This window comes from Gorilla gorilla, chromosome 8 (genome assembly GCF_029281585.2).
Source record: "Gorilla gorilla gorilla isolate KB3781 chromosome 8, NHGRI_mGorGor1-v2.1_pri, whole genome shotgun sequence".
NCBI lineage: Eukaryota > Metazoa > Chordata > Mammalia > Primates > Hominidae > Gorilla > Gorilla gorilla.
The window spans coordinates 145,120,477-145,141,722 of record NC_073232.2 but is presented as its reverse complement, the minus strand read 5'-3'; the positions used below and the strand labels follow the sequence as shown (position 1 = coordinate 145,141,722).

At 57.6% G+C, this 21,246-nt stretch overlaps 1 protein-coding gene across 1 annotated transcript in view; it reads right to left on the bottom strand.

Annotated features, from left to right (window-relative positions):
• The window catches only part of INPP5A (inositol polyphosphate-5-phosphatase A), a 244,149-nt gene that overhangs the window by 14,359 nt on the left and 208,544 nt on the right, over window positions 1–21,246 (bottom strand). Inside the window, exons 10-12 of the mRNA XM_019035299.4 lie at window positions 16,766–16,861; window positions 16,533–16,607; window positions 1,914–1,987 (exon numbers count right to left, since the gene is read on the bottom strand). Coding sequence (XP_018890844.3) covers window positions 1,914–1,987; window positions 16,533–16,607; window positions 16,766–16,861 — 245 coding nt within the window. The remainder of the gene's footprint in view (window positions 1–1,913; window positions 1,988–16,532; window positions 16,608–16,765; window positions 16,862–21,246) is intronic.

Genomic DNA, 21,246 nt, shown 5'->3' with positions numbered 1-21,246 from the left:
CGTGGGCACCCTGGGAACGCTGAGGGTCGGGGTCCACGGATCTTTCTGGAATGCCACCGGGCGCGTGGGCACCCTGGGAACGCTGAGGGTCGGGGTCCACGGATCTTTCTGGAATGCCACTGGGCGCGTGGGCACCCTGGGAACGCTGAGGGTCGGGGTCCACGGATCTTTCTGGAATGCCACTGGGCGCGTGGGCACCCTGGGAACGCTGAGGGTCGGGGTCCACGGATCTTTCTGGAATGCCACTGGGTGCGTGGGCACCCTGGGAACGCTGAGGGTCGGGGTCCACGGATCTTTCTGGAATGCCACTGGGCGCGTGGGCACCCTGGGAACGCTGAGGGTCGGGGTCCATGGATCTTTCTGGAATGCCACTGGGCGCGTGGGCACCCTGGGAACGCTGAGGGTCGGGGTCCATGGATCTTTCTGGAATGCCACTGGGCGCGAGGGGCTCTCTGGGGGCCCGTGTGTCCAGCAGTCAGACTTCAGATCCAAGCGGGATGGGGAAGCCCTCCAGGAAGAGGGGTGTGAGCCCGAGATCCCCTGGGGCTTCCTGCACCTCCCACAGGATGAGGCCGGCATGCCTGGCAGGGAGCCTCAGTGTCTTTGCAGAACAGGAAGAAGCTTGTGAGGAGGACGAGAGGCCTGGGCCACCACTGCCTTCTGGAGGCTCCTCCAACCTGTCCAAAAACTTCCCCTGGACACCAAAGTGCTCCGTCACTTTCAAGGCTCAGACCTCAGCACTGCCTCTGGCTTCAGGAAAGCCTGTGTCCCCAAGCTCCCTGAGGCCGCATCCTCCAGCTCCCACCCAAGCTCCAAGGCCACATCCTCCAGCTCCCACCCAAGCTCTCCGAGGCCGCATCCTCCAGCTCCCACCCAAGCTCTCCGAGGCCGCATCCTCCAGCTCCCACCCAAGCTCCCTGAGGCCGCACCTCCGGCTCTCAATCTTGCTCCCAGCTGAGAGGCAAAGTCCACATCTGCCAGTGGAAGTCCCCTGCGGCTTCCAACAGTGAGAACTGCTCTGTGCCGGCAAATCTGCATAAAAATGCACACAAACATCCACACCCAGGCACACATCTCCACGTGTGAACACACACACACGTGCACACACATCCGTGGAACACACAGCCACATGCATGAGCCCTACACACGTCACACATGTTCTCATTCATGCTCTCACTCATGCTCACATATGCAACCATGTACGCGAGCACACCTTATGCACACACATCCACAACTGTGTGACGCACGCCCCACGCACATCTGCACCAGGTCTGCACACACACGGACACCCATGCAACATCTGCACATTCAAACCCAGGCACACACACACACATGCCTTAAACACATCCACACCCACGTAGACACACTGCATTTGGAGGCCCCGATATTCCCAGAAAGATCCATAACACACAGTCCCCGTGGGCCCCTCGTGAGCAAGTCTGATAAGAACGTATTTTGCATATTGGAAAAAACCTTTTTTGGAAAAAGATAACAGAATTACTTATTACTCTCAGTTGCTTGCTTTTTTCATGTCATGAAAAGGGCAGGAGAAGGTGCAGTCTGCACACAAATGCAGGACACACAGATACATGTGCACACACAAAAACACTGCACACAAGAACACACACTCGTGCACACACACACACAGACGCACACGTGCACACACAGACGCATACGTTCACACACACACTCGTGCACATGTGCACACACACAGACGCATACGTTCACACACAGATGCACAACACACGTGTACACACAGGTATGGTACACACACACTCTGGATGCACACAGAATGCACACACTCATGCCCAGCACACACTGGCACACACAGACACGCAGATGCACCAGAGACTGGGAGGGTGGAGACGCCGCCTTCCCGGCCGGGTTCATCCAGCAAACAGCATGTTCCATACCTGGGAGGGAACGAGATGTCCAGTTCATACAGTCTGTCCTTAAAGACAGATAACTCCTTGTCAAACTCCAAGAGCTAAAGAAAAGAAAGAGCAGAAAATAAAGTCACATTGGTTTTCCTCGCTGGGGGCACGTGTGTCTGTGTGCAGCTGGGACGCTCAAATGCTCGGTGTGACATCTGCCCTTCCCAGAGCCGCCACATCTGTCACCAGAAAGCTCTGTGGTGCCAGCAGGCTCTGGTGTCCGCCTGCCTCTGCTGCAGACAGTGGGACCTGCCCTGCCCGTTACAGGTGTGCTCTGCCCACCCAGAAAGCTTTCTCTGTTGGGGACGCCAGAGAAGCATTCATGGCCTCGGGCACTGCCGTGGCAGCCCCAGTAGCAGCCCCTCTCGGCCTCTCCTCCCTAGGGCTGGCTCCCCCAGCAGAAGGAACACAGCTCCTGTCCTGCCCAGAGTGTCAAGTAACCTGCAGAGTGAGCAATGTCAGCTTTGTGAGAACAGGTCAGGGAAAATGGCCCCAAGGTGCACACTGGTGAGATTCTGGCAGCAGCTCGGGGGCAAAATGTTCATTCCCACATGCACGGGAGGCAGCAAATGGCCTTGCCCCCTGAGACTCTTCCAAAACAAGCCCCAGGCGGGCATCACCTCCCACACCTGCAGGACTGGCCCACCGTGTTTCTCAGCGGTCACCACGCACACCCTCCCGCCCCTGCAGGACTGGCCCGGCCGTGTTCCTGAGTGTCACCACACACACCCTCTCTGGTGCTATTCATTAGTCATGGCCCCACAGCTGTGCAGGGCATGGCATTGAGCTAGAGCTCCCTCAAAACCACGCCATATCCCAGCTCTTCCTGTGACCTCGTCCATTATCCCTGAAACGGGCAATCAGCAGCCTCATGCACACAGTCATTACCCTGTGCCAGGCTGCTACCTGAGCCACTGGCCCAGGCCTCCTGCCTGGAGCACAGGCGTTCACAGCCCCACTGCCTCCTGCCTCCTAAGAGGGTACAGCTCCAGTTCCCCTTCCAGGGAGCAACTCCCTCCCTCCAGCACCCACAGCCTCTGGGAAGGGCCCCAAGTCAGCTCCTAAATGGGGTGGGGATGCAGCGGAGGCCTCAGGAGAGGGATGCCCCTCCTCAAAGGCAGAGTAGGGGCATGGGCTCTGGAGCAATTCTGCACATGCGTGTTTATGTGTACGCAGGCATGTGTTTGCATGCAGGCACGTTTATGCACGCACAGGCATGTGTGCACAGGCATGTGTGTGTTTGCATGCAGATAAGTGTTTATGCGTGTACAGGCATGTGTGTTTGCATGCAGGCATGTGTTTATGTGTGCAAAGGCATGTGTGTGTTTGTATGCAGGCATGTGTGTGCATGCAAGCACGTTTATGCATACACAGGCATGTGTGTGTTTGCATGCAGGCATGTTTATGTGTGCACAGGCATGTGCGTTTGCATGCAGGCATGTTTATGTGTGCACAGGCATGTGTGTGTTTCCATGCAGGCCTGTGTTTATGCATGCACAGGCATGTGTGTGTGCATGCAGGCACGTGTTTATGTGTGCAAGGCATGTGTGTGTTTGCATGCAGGCATATGTTTATGTGTGTGCAGGCATGTGTGTGTTTGCATGCAGGCACGTTTATGTGTACACAGGCATGTGTGTGTTTGCATGGAGGCATGTCTATGTGTGCGCAGGCATGTGTGTCTGTGCATGCAGGCACGTGTTTATGTGTATGCAGGCATGTGTGTGTTTGCATGCAGGCATTTACTCAGATACATTCATACACAGGCCTATAAACACACATCATCTCTAGGTCATTCTGGAGCTTGAGTCTGAGGCTTCCCCACATCAGAGATGCAGCAGGGTCCCCAGTCCAGCGTGGGCCCTGCCGGCTTCTCAGGTGTGGAGGTGAGGAGGCAGCAGGGAGGCTGCCAGCCGCTAGGTGCCATGTGGTTCTTGGCTCTGCAGGCACCAGCTATGAGACTAGGAGCCCAGATTTCCCTAAGGCCTGCCCAGGAGCATCTGTGAGATCTGCTGAGAGTCAGAAAGGAGCCACTGCCATCCTGTGGCTTTCACCAAAATGCTGATGGCAGGTTCCCTGAATCTCTATGATACAACATGTTTCAAGATTTCAGGAAGGCACTGGCAGGAGGGGATCAGATCTCCCCTGCACCACCAAACCCTCTCATTCCTCCCAATGTAACTCAGACCTTTCAAGAATCCCAAGTATGGTTTTTAAGTTATTTATTTATTTATTTATTGAAACAGAGTCTCCCTCTGTCACCCAGGCTGGAGTGCAGTGGTGTGAACTCGGCTCACTGCAACCTCTGCCTCCTGGGCTCAAGTGATTCTCCTGCCTCAGCCTCCCGAGCAGCTGGAATTACAGGCGTGTGCCACCACTCCTGCTAAGTCTTTATTTTTTGTAGAGACGGGGTCTTGTCACATTGCCCTGGCTTGTCTGAGACTACTGGCCTCAAGCAATCCTCCTGCCTCGGCCTCCCCAAGTGTTCTACCGTGCCCAGCCCCAAGTATGTTTCTATATTACCGCCATGCATGAGTCCACAAAAAGCAGCTCGCCTTAGCCTACATGTTTTTAAGCTTTACACAAATGTTCTTCCTTCTTCATCCCACCCTGCTCCAGAAGCTCAGCTACTCCTGGTTCTCTGTGGGACCTGCTGGTGGGGCTGTGTCTCTCCATCGCCAGGTACTGTCTTTATGGTGGCCAGTGTTCTGAAGGCTGAGTTGGCTGCTGAGAGAACTCTAAGTGTGTGGCTGGGGTTTTCCGTCAGCTCTTTGATTGAACGCTTCCACTTCTCCTGGTGTGTATTTTTGTGGTTGTTCTGGAAACCCGCCGCCACTTGCATTCTTATGTAATAGGACATTTTTCCCACAATGCTTTAAAAATATTCTCTTCGTGTTTGACGTTCTGCTGTTTCACTCTGACATGTCTGTGTGTGGATTTACTTCCGTTCCTCCTGCTCAGGACTCACCATGCTTCCTGAGGTTTATGTCTTGGATAATTCTGGAAAACGCCCAGCCATTGACTCTCCAGTGTGCCCCTCGTGGACCCTCACTGTGCAAGCGCTGGGCTCTTCCCTCCTCTCCCAGCCCTGACCCTCCTGTCCCATCCTGCCACGTTTCTGTGCTGCATTCTGGGCCATTCCCCAGGCCTGCCACCCCATTCCTCAATCCCTTCTCCAGCTGTGTCTACTCCGGCACTTAATTCATCCCTGGAGCTTTTAATTTTAATGATAATACTTCTATGAGTCCTACTTTTTTTATCTGTTGGGATTTTTTTCATAGTGTGGTACTTATGTTTCTAATTCTGTCATGCTTTTAATAATTTACAATATTATAATTTGTATCAATTATTTGATGATTTGGCATTATTGACAGTCTGTCCTGCCTTTGTTGTATTTCTGGACTCTTGCTATCTGTGGAATGTGTCCTTATGTGGTTCACAGTTTGCGACTGTAAGATCGTCTTTGGTGGGTCTTGATTTTTGGGAATTTTTTTAGTTGTGACAATGAATGTGGACCTGCCCTCCAAAGTGACCGACTGGGTCGCTGTACCGCACTGGCCTCCCACAGCTCGGAGTCACCCAGGGTGACTGTTTATGGCTCTTCTCAGCAAGCCTCCTCATGGCACCCCCAGGCTCCGCCCCACCGTGCTGTCCCCCACCAGCCGTGCCATCCTCAGCAAGCTTCCTCGTGGCACCCCCAGACTCCTCCCCGACCGGTGCTGCTCACCTGCTGAGCACACTATTCCCAGGCTCCTCCCCACCGTGCTGTCCCCTGCCACCCCCAGAGCTCCATGGCAGGGATATGTCTGTCTGTCTTGTAAACCCAGAGCAGGGCCTGGCTCGGAGCAGGCACCCAGAGTGCTGTCAAATGAACATATGCCCCCGCAGTGCACTGCAGTGCCTTTCCCGTTCCCAGCGTGTGGTCTCCAGACAATCTAGGCATTTGCTTTCTTTCTCACATCAAGTTACTGCCTCGATGACACTCCAGTAAAACTTGAAAAGCTGGAGATGCAAGTTCATAGCAGTCTCAGGGGCCCGTGCCACCCAGAGACAGGCATGTGGCACCCGAAGACACCATGACCTCTGCAGAGCACACCAGGGAGTCGAGGGCGAACCAGACGTGGCACGAAGCCTGGCGGTCCCAGCACATTTTTAGTCTAAGAATCCAAAGAGCCTGGCTTTGTGTTTTGCTTTTGCCAAGTGTGTATTTATATTATGCAGACGCAAACTCTTTCTGAAATTCCCCCTGGAAACGAGATGCTCTCGCCAGATGCCAAACTCTTTCTCTGAAAGTGGGTCCCTCTCCCCGCGCTTACAGTGGAAACACTGCCTCCCGTGTCCCGAGATGCAGGGCGGTGGGCCTGCCTGCCACAGTTAGACCTGGGGCTTCTCCTCAAACTCCCCTCAGGAAGACAGTGGACAAAGGACTGCCCAGGAAGGACAGGCCCAGCTGTGCAGATGGGAAACCGAGCGTCCTCCTGCCTTGACCTGGGCCGCAGGAGAGAGGAGCCCGGGCGTCATGAGGAAGCACACGCTGCGCCACAGTCACCCCGTACCAGAGATGGGCACAGAGGAAAGGAGAGTCCTCAGCAAAGCTCCCACTCAGGTGAGCCAGAATGACAGCTCTGCTGTGCGGGGCCCTCTGATGCCACGTCCTTAATGAAGTTGTCCCGGATCGGTATTCCTCCAACCTTCTGCAGTGACCACAGAGCTTTCACAGCTGTGGGGGACGCAGTCCTGGACAGCACCAAAGTGCAGGGGCACAGATGGCCTCTTGCAATGAGGGCTCTGCTCACGGCGGGCCCACAGCTCTCATGGAGCACTCAGGGAGCTCTGGAGCCCAGAAGGACCATCGCCCCTCGCAGGCGTGCGGCACAGCGTCTGACCCTGGCTCTGCCTCCAGCAACCACCAGCACCCCTCAAGTCCTCAGCACCCCAATCCTCGGTGCTGGCCCTGCGCCTGTCTGGGCTGCAGTCAGGCCCGGGCTGTGCCTTCCCACGTGGACCTTTGAGGGCCTGGGGCTGCTGGGGCTGCTCCACCTCCTAGAAGCAGCAGGTGCTACAGAGAGGCTGGGCATGTGAGCAGAGGGAACGAGTAGCTGGAGCTCTTGGCCGACATGAATTCATTTAGCTTCAGAGAGCAGAGCACCGGGCTTCCTGCACGGTGTGGCTATCGCCCAGGGTGGGTTATCCCTGCCTCTGGCCGCCAGGGTCCACGGCGTGGGGTTTGTGAGCACGGTGCTACGTGGCTGAGCACTGAAGTCGTGAGGCCGCAGCCCTGAGTGAGTGTCCCCAGCCTGGTGAATGCACCGGGCACAGTGAGCACGGGACTGCGCATCAAGGGGCACATGAACAAGAATAGGGAGAACAGGCCCAGGGGGCTCTGAACAGGGCCGGGGGGCTCTGAGGACGCCAGGGCTACCTCCATGGGCTGGCGTGGGCATGGGGCCGGGGCTCCTGCAGGGCAAGGGGGTCACTGATGCTTATGGCTGGGGCTCCTGCAGGGTGAGGAGGGCGCCGGGCCACAGGACACAGACTGTTCACTGTAGCCGGACACCCCTGAGAGCCCCCTCCACCTCCCTTCCCGAGAGCTTCGATGTTAGCAGGAATGGGGGTGCCTGGGGACACACCCTGACGTGGAGCCCCAACTACTGGAACTTGGGCCTAGCCCCAATGCTAGGCCCCTCCGGCTACCACAGCACAGCAGCAAGCGAAGCCCCAGGCAGCCCCTAACGCCTGTTGGTGCAGGTTCTGGAAGCCGGAAATCCCAGGCTGAGGTGTTTCTGAACCACTCCAGGCCTGTGCACCCTTTGCAAGTTCCTGAGGCAGAAGCCACGGAGTGTGGCCACAGCTTCTCAGTCTGGCATAGCCCATGAGGCGCCTCAGGGGATAAGATCCCCGACCCTCCTCTGTACACTCGCAGGTGGAGAGACCTTCGCCCAGATCAGGATTCTGAGGACCCCTCACTACCCCGGGGGTCTTCCCTGGTGCATCCAAGCTGGCACTGAGGGGCCTGGGGACTTCCTGTCCCCCTAAGGACACTGCTGGTCCCTGGGGGCTCCGAGTGTGTGGACGGGCATGGCCTCACTGAGGCCTGGGCCACGCTGATTTGCTGCACACTCAGGGCCTCAGTCAGAAGCATACCATGCACAGTGCTCTGGAAATCAGAACTCCGCCTTCGGGAAGAAAAGTCTCTGCAACTCCTCGCCCTAAACGTAAACAGAGTTCAATATCACTGTTGGCTGAACCAATGGTTTGCACTGACAGGGAAACGTGATGGCAGAAAAATTAAAAACCCAGCTTTCCAATCCTTTTCAGGAGGAACGCGGGTCTGACTCCAAGTGACGAAACCTGACCCTCAGGAGACAGGGCTACCGGACACCGTGGGAGAGTCCCACAGCCACAGGAGACCCCACGTGGGCCACATCCACAGATAGCAGCTCCCAGCCTTGTGCTCCTCATGAGAGGAGACAAAGGACGGTCTAAGGCTTTTCAGCAGCTCTGGGGGTCCTTCCTCGGCACCTGCCCATAGATAAGACAGTCCAGGACAATAGGAAAACAGCCGAGCTGGGGTCAGCTGGGGACCCATTCCATGGTGCTGTGCTGTCGGGTCAGCTGGGGACCCACGTCATCGCACTGGCCCATGGGGTCAGCTGGGGACCCAACGACATTGCACTGGCCCATAGGGTCAGCTGGGGACTCAGGTCATGGCGCTGGGCTGTGGGGTCAGCCGGGCACCCACGCCATGGTGCTGGGCTGTGGGGTCAGCCAAGGACCCACGACATCGCACTGGCCTGTGGGGTCAGCCAAGGACCCACACCACGGCACTGTGTTGTGGGGTCAGCCAGGGACCCACAACATTGCACTGGCCTGTGGGGTCAGCCAGGGACCCACGCCATGGTGCTGGGCTATGGGGCTTGGCTTTCCAGCCTCTCTGCTCCACTGTGGCCCAGCCCTCAACAGCCACCAAGTCATCCATCCAGGCTGTTTGACAAGGGTTCTGCACACACACAGTCACGTGTCACGGAACGACGGGGATACGGTCTGAGAAACGCACCCTTAGGCGATTTCGTTGTGGGACATCACAGCTCGTGTACGCTCCACGCCTGGGCTGTACGGTGGGAGGCCCGTGGCTCCAGGGCTGCAGACCTGCACAGCAGGCCACTGACCACCGCAGGTGGCGTAAGACACTATAAGTACCTGCGCATGTGAACGTACCTAAACGTAGAGAGGGAACAGTAAAAACAAGGTCTAAAGAAGAAAAAGCGTGTGCCTCTGTGGAGCCCTGCTCGCGAAGGGAGCTGGCAGGGCTGGGACGGGCTCGGGGTGAGCTGGTGAGCCGGCGGGGGTGAGCGGGAAGGCCTGGGATCAACTGTGCACTGCAGACTTTAGAAATGCCCAGCACTGAGAGTAACAGAATGTCAGACTTTGTAAATACGGAGCGCTGAGACGCTGAGAGTAACATAATGTACTGAAATGTATTTTCTCGTAAGAAGTTAACCTTAACTTATTGTAACTTTTTTACCTTACAAACTTTAACATTTTTCAACTTTTTCACTCTTTTGTCAAATAGTACCTGGCTTAAAACACATTGTATAGCTGTATAAAATATTCTGTTTATATATTCTATAAACTTTTTGCCTATTCTTTATATTTAATATTTCAAAATCTTAAAACATTTTTTGATAACAATGAAGACAACGACACAGACATGAGCCTAGGCCGGCACAGGGTCAGGATCATCGACGTTCCTCTCTGCCGCCTCTGCGTCCCACGGAAAGGCCCTCAGGGGCAACCACCGGCATGCAGCCTCATCTCCTGTGGTAACGGCACCTTCTTCTCCGTGGACCTGCCTGAAGGACCTGCCTGAGGCTGTTTACAGGTACCTTTTTTTATTAAGTAGAAGGAGTGCATTACAGTAATGGTAAGAAGTGTGGGAGAAGAAACGCAGACACCAGTAACACAGTTGTTTGTTGTTGCTCTACAGTACGACACGCTGGGCATCCCTGAGTGTGCCAGACTCTCCCACAGCTGGCGGCGCAGTGGCTCCTTCACACCAGTGCCGCCACGCTGTGATGTCACAACAGTTACATCACACAGCGAGAGGAAGCTTTCAGTCCTATCGTCAGATTATCAAACCTTAGTCACATATGTAGTCTGTTGTTGACTGAAACGACATTATGTGACGTGACTGTACACACACACACACAAGTGCATACAAGTACACACACACACGAGTGCACATGTATACACATGCATACACCACACACACGAGTGCACACATGCATACACACATACACCACACACACTAGTGCACATGCACACACACATGCGTACACACACGTGAGTGCACACATGTACACACATACACACACACGTGAGTGCACACATGTACATGCACACATATGTGTACACACACACACTCCCCCCACACACACACACCAGACACTTGCTTTTCTCTTCAATTCCTGACCGTGCTGAGGAATTCCAGGCCAGGCGGATTCTGAGTGTGTTGCCATCTTTACTTCTGAGCTGCAAATCTGACCACCCAATGACGGGGTCCCTACGAGCAGCTCTGGGGATGCCTCCCTGGGGCCCAGGAAGAGGGAACCCCATACTGGTGTGTGCACAGGTGTGCCTGGACATATGTCTGAGGGCTGTGTGTGCCAGGTACATGTGCCAAACGTTTGTGTCTGGATACGTGTATGGCTGGACTGCAGGGGATGGCTTCACTGTCACCACTGAACACTCCCCAGTCTTCCTCAGTCTCCAAGAGAGACCTGCAGAGCCGTGTCAGGCCCCTGGAGCCTCCTCTGGGGTCAGCACCTGCTCCTGGGTGGCCAGGACCTCCCTCAGGCCTCAGTGGCTGCCGCTAGGGTCTGCCTAAACTTTCTAACTAAAAAGCAAACCACCCCCCCCACACACACACCCACTCACATGCACACACCTGCTCACGCTCATGCATGCACACGCCTGCTCACACACACACACACCCACTCATATGCATATGCCTGCTCACACACACTCGCTCACACCTGCTCACGCACACACCCACTCATATGCATATGCCTGCTCACACTCGCTCACACAGATCACACACACTCGCCTGCTCAAATGCATATGCATACACGCTCACACACACGCTCATGAAGGCTCACATGCACACACCTGCTCACACCTGCTCATGCATGTACACGCCTGCTCACACACACCTGCTCATGTGCATATGCCTGCTCACACATGCTCACATGCTCATATGCATATGCTTGCTCACACACACATGCTGACACACCTGCTCACACGCCAGCTCACACACTTGCCTGCTCACATGCATATGCACATACGATCACACGCATATGATCACACACATGCACACGATCACACACATGCATACTCAGGCTCGCATATGCCTGCTCACACACGTCTGCACACATGCCTGCTCATACACGCACTTGCCCACTCACATGCATATGCACGCACACTCATGCATACTCCTACAGGCTCACATGCATATGCCTGCTCACACACATGTCCACGCACACACGCTCACACACACTCCAATAAGCACAACCCCAAGGCAAGTTGTGGGGAAGCTGGAAAACTCCAGGAAGAAGGAGCAGGCTGGGGCTGCCCAAGGTTTTCGGTGGCTGGGGGCCCCCTCCTTCCCATGGGGACTGAATGGGATTCCTTGGCCAGCGTCCTGCCTGGGTGGTGGTGTTTCAGGACTGCTCAGTGGACCAAGGCCACTTTCCCACCCTGTCTTCTGAGTTAGAAGGCCCCCAGTTTTGGCAGTGCAAAGTAAAAATAAAAGGAAATTCGTGTGTGGTTTGAAGTGAACTTGAACCTTCAAGCTGCTTAAACGGTACTGGAGCCGGCGGTGGAGCGGTGACGGCCCCAGGCTGTCCTCTGTCCACTGTGATGTCCTAGGCCCATACGCGCTCGTCCCCACACACTGACCAGCCCTGAGCCTGGTGCCTGAGAGAAAACCCCAGGGCAGTCCGGCTGGGAATCCCCATCGCTCACTCGTGAGGCTGTCTCCTGACAGAGGTGTCCTGGCCTGGGCCTGCCTCCATCCTCATCGGACACGGGCTCACCGTGCTGCTCCCGCGTTGGCACTGTGCCAGACACTCCAAACACGTGGTCTTTACCCCACGGGCCTTCCCACCTACAAGGCAGGCAGAGGTACACACGACCGTGATACAAACGCAAAGCTGCGCAGGGACCATGGTGGCCATGTGGCAGGGGGATCCCGTGTGGCGGGAGGGTCCCGGCGTGTCCCTGCTCAGCCACTGCCTCTGAGAAGTCAGAGGGAGCCTCGCCCTGCATGGCCGGCATGGGGGCTGTTGCCCCCGGAATGATGTGGGTGAGGGCCCCTGCTGCGGCTGGTACAAAATACCAGACAGGAGAGGTTTCTGATTAGAAACTGCGCACGTTGCTGTTGAATTGATAATTTGTATCTCTCTGAGATTTTTCACAAACATGATCACCAATTTCGCATGGTCTCCCACATTCTTCTTGATTACAAAGTGAAGGCAGGCAGGGCCGTGTGGACAATGACAAAGCATCGGCTGATCCTGTGCATCTCTCAGGAGCTGTCCCGGCCGCCGCTCACGCCACTCCTGCAGAGACACCGGCGCTGATAAAGGAACGAGGCCCAGAAAATCAATGCACCTGAGGCTACAGCGGTTGCTAAACACACAGAAAACACCTCCCTCCAAGAGGCCGGTGCTGCGGGAACTCCCAAGCCCGGCCCTGGGACAGCCAAGGAAAATTTAATCTCTCCAAATCCTCACCAGGGCACTCCATCCTGCAGCCCTGACAGCCACACTTATAATTAATTATACAATTTCGATGGGAATATCGACTAAACAAAGCTATAAATCATAGAAAAAGTCAATAGGCATGGACACATTCAATCATGTCCCGGCCAATGATTACTACTCTTAAAATACAATAATTATTTTCAAGAGCCAGCCTGAATTAAATTTCTGTCAGACGGGTACAAGACCGGCGGTTGATGAAGGACGCGACGGACTTGGGGCTGCGACCGGCGCAGGCACATCCATCCTGCGGACGGAGAGTTTGCTCCCCATGGCTCCGGGTGTGTTTCACCCGACTGTGGAGATGGGATTATCTCCCCAGGCTCCCGGTCCGACCACCTTGACCCTCCATCAATGGGGACAACTCCCAATTTCTGGGCACGACTGACTCGGCATGCCGGCACCTCAGGCAAGTGCGAGGGCACCCGGGTCAGCAGGAACCCACAGGGCGTTCCCGAAGGTGCCGTCGTCCCAGGCACCAAACAGAGAGGATTTGAGTAGCAGGACAGGAACGCCGAGCCATCGGCTCTTCTCACGAGAAACAGCCTCAGAAGGCGCCTCCTGAGCTCAGGCCGCCTTTCCACATGGGACTCCCGACGTATCGACACAGTGCACCAGGCCTCCGCAATCACACCGGGTGCCTCACGCGGCTTCAACCCCACAGCGTGTTTTCATTCAGAATCAAATCCAAAAGTTCTCTCAAATATTCAGATTAATTTTCCTCTAAAGGTAGGAAACACTGTACGGTATGGTGGCTACCGACAGCAGGGGCGTGCTCTGTGTCAAAATGCTGAGAGAAAAGGAGGACTTTGGATCCATATGAAAGACAATTGCTCCCAGATGCTCTAGACACAGCCCTCCATGCCGCACCCCCTCCACGCCCCGCACCTCCATGCCACACCCCCTCCATGCCGCACCCCCCTCTACGCCGCACCCCCTCCATGCCGCACCCCGCTCGCCACACCCCTCCACGCCCCGTGCCTCTCCACGCCCCGTGCCCCTCCATGCCACACCCCACTCCATGCCATACCCATCCACGCCGCACCTCCTCGCCGTGCCCCTCCACGCCACGCCCCTCCACACTGCACCCCCTCCACTCTGCACCCCTCTCCATGCCATGCCCCCCTCCACGTCACATGCCCCTCCATGCCACACCCCACTCCACGCAGCCCCGGCTGGGACCTGTCCCCTGCCACCACCCTACCTGTGGCTGAGGGAGCCTCCCTCTTCCCTGTCTCCTTGCTCCTTCCAAAACATTCCATCTCCCTGGGCTTCCCTGGCATCCTCCTCCAAGGGACCCTCCACTTTTTCATGCCCTGTGGAAGGTCCCTGGAGACTTTGCTCCCCTGGCACTGAGGAGCCAGCTCTGCTAGGGACCCTGAAAGCACCTCCTCCAAGCGACGGCAGCCCTGTCTCCCTCCTGGGCACCCGCCTCCACCCAGACACCTCCTGGGCACCCGCCTCCACCCAGACGCCTCCTGGGCACCCGCCTCCACCCAGACGCCTCCTGGGCACCCGCCTCCACCCAGACACCTCCTGGGCACCCGCGTCCATGAAGACACCTCCTGGGCACCCGCCTCCACCCAGACGCCTCCTGGGCGCCCGCCTCCATCCAGACGCCTCCTGGGCACCCGCCTCCACGAAGACGCCTCCTGGGCACCCACCTCCACCCAGACACCTCCTGGGCACCCGCGTCCATGAAGACACCTCCTGGGCACCCTCCTCCACCCAGACACCTCCTGGGCACCCGCCTCCACCCAGACGCCTCCTGGGCACCCGCCTCCACCCAGACGCCTCCTGGGCACCCGCCTCCACCCAGACGCCTCCTGGGCACCCGCCTCCACCCAGACGCCTCCTGGGTACCCGCCTCCACCCAGACGCCTCCTGGGCACCCGCCTCCACCCAGACGCCTCCTGGGCACCCGCCTCCACCCAGACGCCTCCTGGGCACCCGCCTCCACGAAGACCCCTCCTGGGCACCCGCCTCCACCCAGACACCTCCTGGGCACCTGCCTCCACCCAGACATCTCTGCTCCCCAGGCTCTCCCTGCTCCCCACTGACGAGGCCGGGATGCGCCACCCGGGAGTGTCCTGTAGCTGGAAGCATCCTGGAGCCCAGAGTCCCGCAGGCAGAGCCAGAAAGGGGCAGCGGGAGCCACAGACAGGCGGCCCCACCAGGCCCTGGAGGCTTGAGAAGGAGAGGGGAGGGTGCCTCCCACACATGGAGCAGGAGGAAACCCAGCCTGCCTGGACGGAGAGAAGTGGAGGAAACCTTAGGTTTGCCCAGGCTGATGGGGACATGTGGGGACAGGACACCAAGGCCTGACCCGACCCCAGTGGGGGAAGGGACCATGGGCTCCTGCGGCAGGTGAGAGGGACGGGCACAGGAGGCCCAGGCACCACGGAGGTGTGGGAGTCACGGGAGCCTCAGGCTCTGGGTTGATGAGGGGCAGGAGACAGAAGTGACTTCCCAAGAGGACAGGAGCGTGGGGTCTGGGGGCCATTGGGGAGGCAGCGAATGCCATCCTGGAGTGGAGGTTCTGGGCCTGGGACTCGGGGCTGGCAGCGTCCGCTGGGCTGGGCGTGCCCCTCTGTCTGGTACTGAGAGACCCCAGCTCTTCCTAAGCACTTTGCACGCACTGACCCGTAAGCCCCCAAACCCCACGAGGGGAAACTGAGGCACGGACACCTGGCTGGCCCGGGATGCTAGGATGTGAACGCAGCTGCACTGGCCTGGGTCTACCCGCCTGTGCTCCCCTCACCTCTCCCACGGCCACTCCCCAGACAGCTTCCTGAGGACAGGGGCCACCTGCCCTGACGCAGCGCCAAGGGAACCACAACTGGCTCGGGAGCGCCGTAGGAACCGATGCTGAGGTTTCCAGATCTTGGATGCTGGCTCGTTGCACACGGCATCACGTGTGGCTTGGAATCGCCACAGTGGGCGTGTTTACAGAAATCAGCCGAGGCCGCACATGGGGCCCAGACAGCTGCTGCGTGGTTCCTGGTTCTTTGCGCTGATAAACATTTCTAAATACATTAAAAATGGGACAAAAGTAGACCACAATAAAAAATAAAAATTGTAAAGAGAGTGTGTAGGCCGCCCCTCAGCGCTCGCCTACACTGATCCCTCGAAGGGAAGACTCACGATTTCAAAACCGACAGCAGGTCCAGCAGCCGGGGCTGTCTCTCACTGGCAGGGGTCACCTCTCCGTGGACCGACCCGAGCCGCACATTCCCATTGACATGCACTTGTTTACACATGTGCTCATGGACATACAGCGGCACACCCACCCCACAGAGGCAGATACGCACTCACGTGCACATGTGCACACACACGCACTAGAGCACACACACGTGCTCACACACAGACCCACACACAGCAAGTCTAGCGACGGGAGTGTGAGGAACCTGCTCCCTTCAGTCTCCCACTTCAGAGCGAGGCCCGAGGCCCTGCCGGTTCAATCTGAGACAAGGGGGTTTCCTCCCCACCCCACAGCACCAGCGTCTCCCCTCGCACACGGAGGGATCTCTGAAGCTGATGGGTCGAGCGTCATGCTGCCCGTGGACAGGACAGTGATACGGAGCCTCCACTCAACCTGGCCCGGGGTGCCGGACGCACCCAATATGTGTCCCCAGCAGTCTGCCTTGCACTGGCTCAGAACTGAGTCCTGGAGGTGGCAGGGACAAGGCAGGGTGGTCCCAGGTAAGCAGAGGTAATGGGAAGACCTGGGGGCATGGATGTCCCAGGACGGGGGAGCTGCCACATTGGACCACAAACTCACCGCGGTGCCGTTGTTGTCTCGGAAAACCTCCTGGTTGAAGTAGTCGAAGAGTTTCTTTTCTAACTGGAGCATAACCTGTGAAGTCAGAGTGGCCCATGAGCACCTGAGCTCCCCCAGCCTTGTGCGTGTCCCCCAGCCCCCACCGCCCCGGGCAGGCAGGGCGGCTCTGAAGGAAGCTGCAGAGTCCTGTGCAGGCCCCGTGTGTCACCTGCCCAGTCACAGGCCCCGCTCACCTTCCGGTCGTTGTCCGACTCACGAAATATGAGCTTCACCACTTCATTGGTGTCGGCGGCCCGGACCGTCTGCATGGTGGCTTTTGTGCAGAGCGTCTGCAGAAAGACAGCAACGGAGATAAGTCCCAGGGGGGCCCACCTGCCCATGGCAGCGTCACCCGGCACCCCGAGTCAGTGGGATAGGATGGCTGGTTCCAGACAGCAGCTGGTGTCACACCCAGATTTCCACACCTGGGGTCAGGGGCCACTCCCGCAATAGCCAGTCCACCCAGGTAGGGGTCTCCAGCTCTCTTACCTTTAGGGACTGACCCTCAGTGACCATTCCCTGCGAAGGGCCTGAGGCTGGCTGCTCCCCAACAAAGCGTGGCTGCAACCGTGAGGCCACCCTGGAGCTGCTGCTGCCCACAGAGCTGCTTTGGGGCAAAAGCCACAGCAACACCAGCAGGCTCCGAAGGCACAGCAGCGCTGAGAACAGCAAAGAGGGTGCCTGCGGGGGCACATGGCCGGCCTCCCGCTCGCTCTCTCCCGTCCCTGAACTCCCTCGAGAGCTGTTCGACTGTGACAACGGGCAAGAGCTGCAGGCGGCTTGACCGGGAACCGTCTCAACAGGCTCATCTGGTGAAGCTGACGTGGGAGGGATGGCTGAGGTCACATGCCTGTTTTGTGGTGTTAACAGGCTCAAACCAGTCCCTGGGGCGCAGGCTGGGGTGGGCAGGAGCCCAGAGGCAGGTGGACAGGACCCAAGAACAACTCAGGCTCCCGCCAGGGTCCCTGCGATCACGCCGACCAGGAGGACCAAGGAGAGGGGCTGGGGGCAGCAGCGCTGCAGGGTCAGGGTTGCGGCCTCTGGTGCCTGTGGATGCTCACTGGCCTGACCAGCTACGGGAAGGGGCAGTCATCTGGGCAGCAGAGGAGAGGGAGGCTGAGTGAGTGCCGACCTCTCTCCCACACTGCATGGCTGAGCTGCTCCAGGAGGCACGGTCCTGGCTGGCGGACAGTCGGCACAGATCACCGCGAAGGATTACATTGAGGCCTGTTTTGAAAATTCTTCTCGTCTTAACCTCAGTACAATGCAGGGAATGGTCACTGAGGGTCAGTCCCTAAAGGTAAGAGAGCTGGAGACCCCTACCTGGGTGGACTGGCCACGGGGAGCCCCTGGCCCCGACACAGGGGTCTTGTGGGCACTGAGCTCTCCGAGCTTGGCAGAAGTCATGAGAACAAGAATGCCTAGGACCTCACCGAACAAGGGAAGTGTGAGACCCACATCTGAGAGAAATCAAAGCTGTGTGTGGACAGCGAGGGCCCGTGCTCACGGCGGGCAGAGACACCGGCGTTTCTGCATCGCTGGTGTGGGTGGAGGAAGGCGCAGCTGCTGCCTTACACAAAAGGCCACAGACTGTAGATTCCACTTACACAAAATACCCAGACATGGCGAAGTCGGAGAGACAGAGGCAGCAAGGAGACTGCGGGGGCCGGGAGGGAACTGACTGGGGCGGGGGCTGGAGGGATAGTCTAGAACTGGATTATATGGAGAGATAGTCTAGAATTGGATTACAGTTTGTGTGTAAATTATACCTCAATCCAGCTTGTTTTTAATAAAAAAAATTTTTTTGCAGATAGGGTCTTGATCTGTCATCCAGGCCAGAGCGCAGTGGCGTGATCAAGGCTCGTTTTAACCTTGACCTCCTGGGCTCAAGTGATTCTCCCACCTCAGCCCCTCGAGTAGCTGGGACTGTAGGTATGCACCACCATGCCCAGCTAATTTTCTAAATTTTTGTAGAGACAGGGTCTCACGATGTTGCCCAGGTTGGCCATGAACCTCTGGGCTCAAGCGATTGTCCCATTTCAGCCTCCCAAAGTGCTAGGATTACATGTGTGAGCAGCTGCACCTGGCCTATAAATCTGTTTTTTTAAGAAAATAATATATGATTTTTGTTTTATAAAACGATGACTGCACCAAAAGTAACTTTGGCTTTAAAAATTTCTCCCTGAAAGGGGCCTTGGGAGCTGGTGCTGCTGAGGAGCACCTCGGTGCCCCGGGCGCTGGCCGGGGCTCGGAGACAGGGCTCAGGAGGACACCCCTGGGCCGGTGCCCGGCCTTCCTGTGCAGGTTCCGGGCATGCGCTCAGCAGGAACTGAGAGGAACTCTGGAGCCCTTCGGCAGCCCGACCCGCCTCTTGCCAAGATGCAGCGTCCACCTCCTGGCGGCTGGTGAGCAGTGTCTCAGCCTGGGCCAGGAGGCGGCCACCCGCTATCCCCAAAGCGCACTCCAGGGCAGGCCATTGACATTCCGAGCACAGACCGGCTGATGGGGTCAAGCCCCCCAAAGTGGCTTTTGGACTCATGTGTCACAAATCAGTCTGGAGCCTTCAAACAGCGTGAGGATTAGAACAAGCACCCAAACAGCCACACAGCGGGGCCACCCTGCCCACCCGTGTCCCAAGGAGGTCCGGCCCCATCCAGATGCTAATGGGCTTAAGTGGCTTAAGCTGCTTTCCCTGAATGGGAGAAGGCTTGGCAGGCAGACGGCCATTGTAGCCATCCCAGGACGCGGCTCAAGAAATTCATGGCTCTGTCTCCCAAAAGGCATCTGCGGGAAACTGTTTAAAAACTGCTTTATCTCAGCACTTCAGGCAGGCTCCCAAAGGACAAACATCTGACAGACCCCAGAGCCCAGGAAGGGGCCGGCCACCCCCAACCCCTCCCCAGAGCTGCCTCATTCACAGGCTGTAAAGGAGTGATCAGACCAGGCTGAAGGGGCCAAAGCTGGCCTGTTCCCTTTGCCTTTCAATCCAGCAAAGTCGTGGCCACTCATGCGGAAAGCGGCCAGGCTGGGCCTTTCCGGCTCGCCTACTTTGGGAAGGGATTCTTCTCTTTTGAAAGGAGAAACAAATACCCTAAATGCTATGTTTAAAAAGCCATCTAAGATGTATTTCGTTATTAGCAGCCGCACGAAGAGGCTCTGGAAAGAGTGGTCCGGTGTGCCGTCTTATCCACACTTAGAATTTAACGGGAACACTGTGTGCCAGGGTCATCCACCCGCGTGTGGATCACGAAGTTCCTGCATTTCTTCTTACTGTTTGGATAACCAAGGAGGCATGCTGCCTGGACAGGGCGTCCACAGGCCGAGGGCACAGGTGTCAGCCCAGGAGAAGGGCTGTTTTCTGTGCAAGGAAATCACGCGGTCATTCGGATGTGCACGGAGCTGCATGGCAGGCAGAGTCGCCCCAATGTGCACCTGTGCAGTTGGTCTCACGTTGGGAGCTAAATCTGTCCCATCACCCCCTCAACTGTCCCGGACACTCTGCCACAAAATCCAAAACTCGACTAAAGGCAAACACATCCTCTCAGACCCTGTCAGCCCAAGTTTTTAAATGCAACCTTCAAGAGCTGGTTTATAAAAACAAAAAGTTGTTCTGTACTCTCTGAAATGAATCCTTGCTGGCTGTAGCCTCCAGGCACCGCACGCACAGCCAGCAGGCGCCTGGGCTCCACTCTCTACCTGGAATCACCAGGTGTCCAGAGCGCCCTGCCTGGGCCAAGTGGACACACAGCCTCGGGGGCCCACTCAGGGCTCAGAAGAAGCCATCTGGGCACACGTGCAGGCAACGCCGAGGCCCTACCCCAGGCTTGGCTTCTAGGTCCTGCCAAGGCGTCTCAGGGTAGGCAGGAGCAAGCCCCAGGCGAGGCTGGGTGGGCAGCACGTGTTGCTCTTGTGGCTGAGCTGGGAGCTCTCACGCACCCGCCTGTTCTCCAGGACACACTCCTCCTCGGGGGCCACCACACCCGGGCCCACCACACCCGAGGCCACCATGGCCAGGCCCACCATGCCCGGGCCCACCATACCCAGGGCCACCACAGCTGAGGCCCACCACGCCCGAAGCCCACCACGCCCGGGCCCACCACACCCGGGCCCACCACGCCAGGGCCCACCATACCTGGGACCACCACAGCTGAGGCCCACCACACCCAGGGTCTGACACACCGTGGGCCCACCACACCCGAGGCCCGGGCGGGGGCCAGTGCCAGCCGTGACATGCCTCACATGAGGAGGAAGGTCCCAGCAGGGCCCAGCACAGATGCTGCCCGGACTCGGGAAGGGAAAGCTGGGATCCCAGGGGTGCAGCTCAGGCACTGGAAAAGCAATCAGGCGCGAAGGCTGGGAGATGCCCCTCCTGCCACACGGAGAGTCCAGTTCCCTGGTTACTCCCTGGTGGTCAACACACTCCCAGGCAGACAAGGGAGTCCGTTAGTCACTGGGACCACAAACCTCCTTCCTAGGGCCAGAGCCTGGCAACAGGGACAGCCGCAGCCCTCACCTTCCCAAACGGGAGGTGTCCCCAGGAGCATCGTGGCCTCCGGGAGCTCGCGAGGGGATGGAGGACCCCGTCCTCTGTGGCAGGCGGGCAGAACCACCTGCCCCAAGATCAAAGGCTGACAGGCCATGGCGCCCTCCCACCGCGTCGCCCTGTGTTCCCCAG